The 9,949-nt window shown below is 32.2% G+C and overlaps 2 protein-coding genes across 2 annotated transcripts in view; both read left to right on the top strand.

Moving 5' to 3' along the window:
* Positions 1 to 3,735, top strand: part of LOC102605213 (uncharacterized) — a 6,719-nt gene extending 2,984 nt beyond the window's left edge. The window contains exons 2-3 of the mRNA XM_006355951.2: positions 888 to 1,018; positions 2,623 to 3,735. Of these exons, the coding sequence (XP_006356013.1) occupies positions 888 to 1,018; positions 2,623 to 3,400 (909 nt within the window). The 3' untranslated portion in view covers positions 3,401 to 3,735. The remainder of the gene's footprint in view (positions 1 to 887; positions 1,019 to 2,622) is intronic.
* A 3,141-nt stretch (positions 3,736 to 6,876) lies between these two features.
* On the top strand, positions 6,877 to 8,924 carry LOC102604878 (60S ribosomal protein L44-like). Its single transcript, NM_001288058.1, is given in 6 exon segments — positions 6,877 to 6,931; positions 8,290 to 8,469; positions 8,565 to 8,607; positions 8,609 to 8,613; positions 8,616 to 8,639; positions 8,714 to 8,924. Coding segments are annotated over 6 exon segments (315 nt in total). The 5' UTR covers positions 6,877 to 6,928; the 3' UTR covers positions 8,774 to 8,924.
* The last annotated feature ends 1,025 nt before the right edge of the window (positions 8,925 to 9,949 follow it).

Here is a 9,949-nt window from a genome sequence, read left to right as displayed (position 1 = left end):
TATATATATATATATATATATATATATATATTTGTGTGGTTTCTAATTATTTGTATTTGAACAATTTATAAAATTGCATACATATTAAAACTACAACTTGCAATTTTATGTGTAAATGTAGATATTTATTCAGTTTTACTATTGTTTACGTCTTTTCAATTTTAAAAGTTGATAGTTTATCTTCGTTTTTTAAATTGAAAATTGACATTTTGTAAGTAATCAATTTACTAAGATGACAATCATTTATCCTCAAATAATTTAAGTGAAAAAAAGGCAAACATGACAACAAAATTGTTCTTCTCATACCTAGTTAGAAGGCCATAAAAAAATAATATTGTCCGGCAATTATTTACCTTAACCTAATTACATAATAATTCAAGGGTATAATTGAAAGGAGTTTTTTATAAAGTTTTAACCCAATTCCAAAATGAGGTTGGAACCAATGAACCAAACACTTGGTAAAAATAAACCCAGCATTTGTAATCCCTACATTATTCATTTTTGTACCAAACAACCCCTTAAAGGCTAAAGTTTATCTTTTTGGCTATTATTATAACAAATGTCTTTATGCACTTACTAGTTCTTCTTCTGCCATGTCAATACATATATATATTATTATTTTTTGCACACTTGCAAGTTTTCTGAGAATGCCAGCTGATTTGATGAACATTTTGAAACAAATGCGAGGATAAATAGTGTGATGATTCAAGGAGTTTTGAACTTATTCCGTTGGGTGACATGCTAAGCATGCAGTTTATGTAATGGTGAACTTTAGTTTGTTTTATTTTTACTGCAAAATCAACATATCTTTATCATTTTGCACCTAGGATCGCATCCTCCAAATAGATGATGGCTTTAACATGGTGTGCAATCATCTAATGTGACAGGTATCTGATATTAAGAAGTTGAATGGGCTGGTTTCGGATCTCCAAATGTTTGCTCGAAAGACACTTCAAATACCATTACCTGGGAGGCATCCACCATCACCCGCTGTCTCAAATGGTCAAGACACCCAAGGGTACTATAACGTTTCTTTAGAATCTCATGCCAGTGTCTCTTTCCCAACATGTCCTCTAGTACTGGTTATAAAGCCTTTATTTTAATGAACTTGTTGTACTAGTCTGAGGATAAAGCTTTTATCTTCTTTTTTTTAACTTTTCATCTTCTGCTTAGATGTATGAATTATAATTGCTTGTTTGCACGTTTTTCCTTTGTTATTCTTCTTGACATGAAAGCCATACACGGTATATTCCGCTCTGTTCAGAGCTGCATTAACTCCTTCAGAAAATAGTGCTTATTGTACGGGGGCACCCTTTTGATATAATATGGTGTTGGGGATCTGATCACAGTTACCTAGAGATGCCTTCATAACTTTGCATGTTGTTTGAACTTTTTGTTCTTCAGCTTTCATTCCTTTTCTCTCTTTACAAATTTGACATGAATTAGATATTTCACCTAACAAACCACAATCTACCCCTTATTTGTTAGTTGAATGTTCTCATCTTTTTTATTTGTCTTTCACTACATGGAACAAGTCATATCAGCTTGTGGTTCTCTGTTATTGTGATTTGTTTGTGTCACCTGTAGCATATAACCTGCCGTGTTTCACTTAGATATTTAAGTAGGACTTGTTTAGGCAAGAGCTTTATATGGGTCTGGTGGAGAAAAGCTTCAGATGAGCCCATTTACCTTGGGTGGATCTCTGTTGTATGTTGGAAATAGAAATTTCCATCTAAGGCACTTATAATTTGTGTTGTGCTGTATAAATTTGTTTACGTAATCTGGTTTGTGGGTAATATTACTTCGTCTGATCCACTTTATGGGACACAATTACTATTTGGGAAGTCAAATGAGTTTTTCTTTAACCACAGTTTTTTCAATTACTTTCTAAAAATAACTATTGTGACTTATTGTACTTTTTTTTGTAATTTAGTAATGCGCAAGTTTATTTCAAAAATCTTGAAGATTCTATGTCAAAATTCACACCGAAAATTAGGTAATTTGACCATCGTACTTTGTATCATATCATGTAAAGTGGAATGGAGTGAGTATAAGCATTATTAAAAATCCTGTCTAAAAGGAAAAAAGACAGACAAGCTTTGCTTTGTCCACAAGAACTTTACTGAAAGAAAGAAAAGATTGTCCACAAGAAGAATTTCTTGTATCATCTATAACTATTTTCATACAAAGTTGACATTTAGGTGGTTCTTATATATTAGTATCATCTGGCAATTCGTGGGGTCTCATGGAGTTGCAGAAATCATGTTCTATTATATGTTTTCAGGTACATATTCCAGATTACTTTTTCTTGAGAATTAGAATGAATTTGGTAACGCTTGCACTAGTATGGATTAAAGAAACTAAAGAGGATATTCATATTATTTCTCAAATCACTAGTTTCTGCGGAACCGTATTCATATGAACTGCTAGTCTAATGAAGATTGCTTAATTCTTCTTAAGTTGATATAACGTCCATGTTGAGTAGTATCTACGACTACAAGACTATTTTATGTATCTTAGTCATTTCTGTCTCATTGGCTTCTTGAGTACCACATCTTTGATATTCTAAAGCTTTAGAACTTGTGCTGAGCTATGTGGTAACTGTGATTTGTTTCTTGACAGGCCAAGCAGCTCTGAGCAGATCCCTCCGAGCAACCAATACCCTGATTTGTTTGGTTCATTTCAATCCCTGAAATTGAAGTCTTCCTCCCAGCAAAGAGTTTCACCAGCCATGAGCTCTTTACTAGGTTATCAGGGCCCTAAACTGGCAGATCAGAAAGTTGCATCTGAAGGTTTTGAAATGGCTGTCTATCGTAAAGGAGTATCACATTATTTAGAAGATGGACCATTTGTCATGTCAACTCCTCATTCTAATCAACCACTCGGTCTTCATAGAAAATGTAAAAGTGTAGCTAATGATATGTCAGAGAACGGAGTAGGTAGCGCTGAAAATGGCTCTAATAGATTGTTCGAGAAATTGTCTAGAAGGCGTCAAAAATCTGAGGCTGATTTCAGTTCCCGCACCCCAGAAGTGCTGTTGAAAGAAGATAACAGCAGTGGCAGCGGGTTTTCTGCTGCTGCTGGCAAGGGATTGGCTTTGCGACCTAAGTCAGCTAGTCGAATTCTCCTTGGACCAGATGCTGAAGCAAGTTCCATAAATCCTATCACTATGCTGTTGAACGATTCTTTTCTGAACGACAGTGCAAGTGTCAGGAAGTCATCAAGTACACCGAGTTTGCAGGAATCAGACAGTAGCACGTTATCTTCCCTGTGGACAACATCAAAGTGGAATTTGAAGCCAGATTTCCAGGCAATTTCTACTGCAGCAATTACCAAACCAATCTTTGATAGCCTTCAAAAACCCACCGGTCCTCGAAAAAGCAAGACTGCTGTTGATTAGCTATTCTTTCTGCATTTTTTGTTGGTCCTCTGATTAACACCTAGAAACTGAAAACTAGCTATAGAAGTAAAACACTAAAAATACTTGCTTATTGCTGGCATTTTATCTTTTTTCTTCCATTCCTTTTTTTGTGTTGCAAAAATAGGTTAAGTTTATTCTTAGAGTTGAAAATCTGTAGCAGCACAGCAAAGATCTCTGTAGTAGAAATTTTTGTTGCTTCACGGACCTTCTAAATCCTATATATGTTAAGTACATATATAGGTCTATTTATCTGTAACTGGGAGGAAAGATCATTTCGTTATATACTTATATTATTAAAATATATTTGACATTCTTTCTGCATATCTTGATTCACATGGTTTTGATTCATTCAATGTATATCAATGTGCTTCTGCCACAGTTTTTAGAGACTGGAGACTGAAAATAATTACATTGCATGGTCATCTTTGAGTTGTTGCACGGAGGGTTTTTCAGAAACAATCTCTCTACCTCCACGAGGTAGGGATAAGGTTTGCATACATCAGGGGCAGAGCTACAGTGATGTCAGGGTGTCCAACCGGACATCATATATATAAGTAAATGGTATCCTAAATGACTACTTAATATATTTTAGACACCTTGAGCCCATCAAGCATGTGTAGCCCGGTGGTTCTTGAGGCTGAAAAAGTAGTGTGCATGGGGAGCGCAAATTCGATCCTCACCATCAACATTTTGTCATTTATGCCATTTTTTATATTTTAAAAAGAGCTTTTTTTAGTAACTTTCTAAATCTATATAATAGTTAATAAATCTATCATTAGAAATAATTAAAAATTAATTTTGTCATTTATGCCATTTTTTATATTTTAAAAAGGCCTTTTTAGTAACTTTCTAAATTTAAATAATAGTTAATAAAAATAAACAACCTCGGAATTTTATATAAAATAACTAAAAGCAAAAAAGGTTCCATATAGAATTCTTTTTTAAAAGCCTTGTTTGATTGTACTCTTTATTTTACATGTGTCGTCGTGACTTGAAGCATAAAAATAATGTCATTCTAAGTTGAATTTTCTCCATTTGTCTCTTTTTTTTTCTTCTGTACGATCACGTTATATTAAACTAAATCTACACATTAAAATTATGAATCATGTAGTTTAACTTAAATTTTTTTTGTACATTTGTTCATAAAAGAAATTTAATTACTAATATTACGTAGTTTGATTTTAAAATTTTCAATACACCCATTCGTCATTTTTTTTAGTTAATGTAATTCTTGAACACCCTTCGTAAAATTTCTAGCTTCGCTACTGACATACACTATCCTTTCTAAACCTCACTTGTGGAATTACACTAAATATGTTGTTTTTGGTCCTCTTTTTACTCAGAAAAAGCTCAAAGCAGGCCATGCTTGCCATGTGCAATTGTTAAGATCTCCAAACCAGGAGTGCCTCCCTAGTCCATAAAAGATTTTCTTTCATGCGATGCTTGAGGGCGTGGCCTAGCAATTAATAAAGGAAGTGAAAATCACAAGAGATCAGGGTTTCTAGCATAGACAAAAAGAGTTTGGTGATTTTGCTTTAGTACTATTGATGGAGAGAGTCACTCGATATTTATATTACAAGAAATAGCAAATACCTATGGGAATAGTTAAGGTGTGCTCAAATTAACTCGAAATTTGCCTTTACAGGAAATAGATTTTTTCCCATGCAAGAATTGAGATGTGATAATGCAAAACAACTGTTTTTGTGCTGATATACATTGGTATGTTTAATTGCATATAATTTTGAGAGAAGTTAGAGCGAAAATACGCTTGACGCTAAATTACATTCAATATTCTATCATTACACCATATTGATGATCCTCCGTAATACTTATATGTATCATATGTTTACATCAAATATTCCTTAACCATGTGACACATTGTGCAATGAGATCCAAATGATTGCTAGGATAATCACAATTAGTTGTCAAAGCCACCAAAAAAATTGCCACCAATCAACCAAATTTAGCTAACTAGTGCAGACGAACAACAAATATGCATAGTATGATAGTATTTCATTGAATTAAGGATGGATAAAATTTAAATAATAGCCTCAAGAAAGGCCATTCTGTGCAATTTTCTCATTTAGGATTGAGGAATGCACTAATAGTCACTTTAGGACCGCTATTTAAAACATGTAGTTAATATTTTTCAAAGTATTTTAAATTTAGTTGTCTTCCAATCAAACGTGAGACTCAAATTAAGGGAAAAAGTCAATTTTTGACAATGCAAAACTCTAGACTCAAAGGTCTTAAAAAAAAAAGCAAACAAAAAAAGCAGTCGTTTTATAGCTGGTTAGATTTATACTTAATGCTACGAAATGTGGTACTAGATACTATTAATCCGTTGTTTGGTTAGACAAGATGGATAACTTATCCCAAGATGACAAATAGTACTGGGATAAGTTATCCCTCCCTGAGGGTGGAATAGTAATCTCAGGATAACTTATCCTGGGATAAAGTATGTAAATTAACAAAATTACCCCCCTTAAATTCTCTTTTATACACCACTTATACATTCATGTATATTAATATAATTTTATACAACTATAATAACATTCACAACCTTACTTAATCGTTGTTTTTATCATAATATATTTTTCTATTAAAAAATTACATTTTATAAATACAATTTTTATTTATGAATATATTATAAGTTGATTTTTTTTTGCCTAATTTTATGTTTATTTATATTTTGATTTCTCTTAAAATATTCACTCCACTACTAAATTACATATTTTGAATTACATAGTTTATTACTTACTTAAAAATTATATTCTATGTATCCATTAAAATGTAGATAACTTTAATAATAAAATTTCTTTTACTTTGATAAACTTAGAATGAAAGTTTTATTTTTAAACTAAATAAGATCAAAAGTTTTATTTTTAAGCTAAATAAGATGAAAGTTTTATTTTTAAGTTAAATAAGATGAAAGTTTTGTTTTTAAGTTAAATAAGATGAAAGTTTAATTTTAAAAACACACGGCACAATCATGGAAATGCACATATAAAAATATTTAAGCTAAATAACATGAAAGTTTGATTTTTGAGAATGAATAACTAAAGTTTGTAAAGAAAATGTAAAAAAAAATAAAAATTAATAAGGTGAAGGTTACTTTTGTAAACAAACAACTTATTATTAAAAATTATGCAATGGATATAAGTTTGAATATGACAAACCAAACAAGCAATAAAAACTACTCCAACATAACTAATCCCAATATAACTTATCTCAGCATAACTTATCCTAACGTAACTAATCCCAGGATAAAATGACCCCTAATTATATTGATTTTAATACATAAATAATTCACCTAAATCATAAATAAATTATAAAAAATGGTTACAATTTAAATAGCCAATGGTTAAGTGGTGCGATGGGCTGCTTACAAAAGGAGCCCATAATCTTAAAACCCTAGCTATATACATCTCCCCTTATTTTCTAGGTTTTGTGGACGCCATTAGAGCAAAGGTGTTTTCTACGGCAGCTCAGACTCAGTCGCCGACAATGGTAACTTCCTTTATTCTTCCTCCCTTTATGTTCATTGTTATACGCTGATATTATTCAAACTGTTAATCATATTCGCATTTCAAAAGTAGGAGAATGATTTATTGGTTACGATCCGTCATGATAGATTTGGATAGCTGATTCCAACTAAGTTAAGAGGATAAAACTAGATATGACCACGAGGTGAGTGAGGTCTTAGATACAGTTCCTATCAAACAATACTTGTTGCTTGTGGGAGGTCATTACATTAGTCGAGATGATGCCACACTTATTTTAAAAAATTAAAACTTGCAATGGAAGCATACAATGAGAAGTATTGTAGAAAGAAATAGTGTGTTTGACCAAAGAAAAATTAAAGGGAATCAGTAAAGTTACCTTAGTTTGAGAGTAAGTAATTAACATCAACAATTACATTACTTGGCCAGAGATAATTATGTTGTTATTACACAACTCCAATTCTTAGGTGGCTTTCCAAATATGCCAAGTAAAGCCAATGCACAAATTATTTCTTTGGTGGATAACATACTGGTTGGCAAAAAAAAGCTAATTATATCATGGACTACATACAAAAATAAATAGTTAGAGCTTCTCTGCAAGAGTATAGCTTTTCTAAAGGAGTTTTTAGTAGGCCACATATATGGACGATTATTAATTTTGTTGACTTCATGATTTCTGGTTTCTTCCTTCTATAATGTGATTTGAAAATGCTGCTCTGAAATTTGGTGAAACTTTTGCTTCGTTTTAATTGTTAACACAAAAAAGTCTCAATTTTATCCCCTGTGTTGTGTATAGCCTGCAATCAATGTGGATGCAGTGATTGGCTGCATTTTTCTTGTAGATAAAAGTTCTCAGGTTTCTGATATCCACAATGTTTAGCCTGCAATTTCAAAGTTGATTGATATTTTTAAGCACCTCAGTTCTGAATTGTGCTTGATGTGTATGCATTTGTTTTGCTGGCTCAACTTTAATCAACGTGATGCTGTTTTGAGATTATTTGTTCCTTACCTCCTTTTGTTTTCTAAAGGAATCAACCCACTTTTGTAACATATTGCATCCTCTGGATCCTGTTAGTAATAAAATTCTTTCTACTGCATCCAAAAAAGAATTGTGATATCATTTACAAGTGCTAGGCAGGCTCTCGTCAAGAGTATCTTGATTTGATATCTTATAATAATGAATGCAATCAACTTCAAAATTCAGCCTACCTCTGCATGCTCTAGATTGCAGTTCCTAGTTCCTGGATCCTGTAATCTGTTATGGTCTATATTTGACCTGTGATATGCATATAAAGTAGTTACTATAAGATTTTCACATAGCTACCAGTATTGTGTAGTTTACGAGATCAAAATTTGATCTTGCAGGTGAACGTTCCAAAAACTAAGAAGACATACTGTAAGTCGAAAGAGTGCAAAAAGCACACTCTGCATAAAGTTACACAGTACAAGAAAGGAAAAGATAGTCTTGCAGCTCAAGGGAAGCGTCGTTATGATCGTAAGCAGTCTGGTTATGGTGGGCAGACAAAACCCGTCTTCCACAAGAAGGTAGAAGAGATTTGACATTAACATCAACTCTGGTCAATACTCTTTTTAACCCCCCTTGTTATTCATCTCATAATTCAACGTTGTTTCGATACTAGGCCAAAACTACCAAGAAGATTGTGCTAAGGTTGCAATGCCAGGGATGCAAACATGTGTCCCAACACCCAATCAAGGTATGTTTATGGCTCTCAATCTTTCTTTTGATCATTGTATACTGTAGTATTAAATTTGGCTACTGACCTTGCAGAGGTGCAAGCACTTTGAAATTGGTGGAGATAAGAAGGGAAAGGGAACTTCTCTCTTTTAAGTGGAGATGGTATCGTTTTTGTCTGTGTAATGTTGTCCTTTTTTCTCAAGTGATGTTAGCTCAACAGAGTTTCTTTTGTTTGATGATGAACAACTTATATCTGTCCCAAAATACTTATGTTTCCAGTTTTAAAATGACTAGTTTATTCTTTCTTCTTGTGTTAACTTTTCTTATTCCATCAAATAACCTAATTGATTAAACTCAAGGCTAAATTTCAAAATCAGAAATAGGGAAAATGCACAAGTACCCCCAGCCTATGCCCAAAATCCCTAAGACACACCTAACCTTTACTAAGGTCCTATTACCCTCCCGAACTTATTTTTTAGTTAATTGTTTACCACTTTTCGGCCTACGTGGCTGAGTCCGTGATTTCACCTATGTTAGGCGCGTGGGTGCAGCTTTTAGACAGCATTGACCAATAAAAATTAGTCATGTGTTAAAATAAACTTGGAAAAAATAAATATTAACTCAATTGTCTTCTTCTTTATTATTGTTCTTCATGTTTGAAAAAAAAACCTCCATTATCATAAGTTAAATTGCTCCTTTCTTCGAAAAGCTAACAAAATAAAATCAAGAAAAAACTAACCTTTGAACTCAACCATGATTCTTGATGACTTAGAAGTAGGGGTGTACATAGGTCGTTTGGTTTGGTTTTTCATTAAAAAAAACCTAAACCAATTATGTCAGTTTATTAAATCTAAATATCAAATCAAATCACGCAAAGTCAGTTTTTTTGGTTTCGGTTTTAGTCGTTCTTTCAGTTTTTTTTTGGTTTTTTGGTTTTTTTCGGTTTTTTACAACTTAACGGTGTTTGAAAAAGAGATCAAATATATTTTCACCTACCTGTGTGATAAGCTAAACTTAAGAAACGTTAAATGAATAGAAATTTTCGTATAGACGGTAAAATTCACATGAGTACAAAATATTTTTTTTTGAAATAAAATATATAAACATTGAAAACTATAAACTAACTTAAAAATATATTAACAAAAGTTTATAATATTTTTTTAATCTATAAATAAAATTAAATTATATTGAATGAATGGGAAAGACGTGGGTCTAGCCAGACCCCTGACATCGGGTGACAAACCTTGATGACAGCAATTTCAAAAAAAAATAAAAATAAAATATATATATAATATTTACAAAATTTTACAAACCCAAATTTGAAATAAA

This window comes from Solanum tuberosum, unplaced genomic scaffold, assembly GCF_000226075.1.
Source record: "Solanum tuberosum cultivar DM 1-3 516 R44 unplaced genomic scaffold, SolTub_3.0 scf00211, whole genome shotgun sequence".
Classification (NCBI taxonomy): Eukaryota; Viridiplantae; Streptophyta; class Magnoliopsida; order Solanales; family Solanaceae; genus Solanum; species Solanum tuberosum.
The sequence above is the reverse complement of the archived record's forward strand: the minus strand, read 5'-3'. Positions and strand labels throughout refer to the sequence as shown.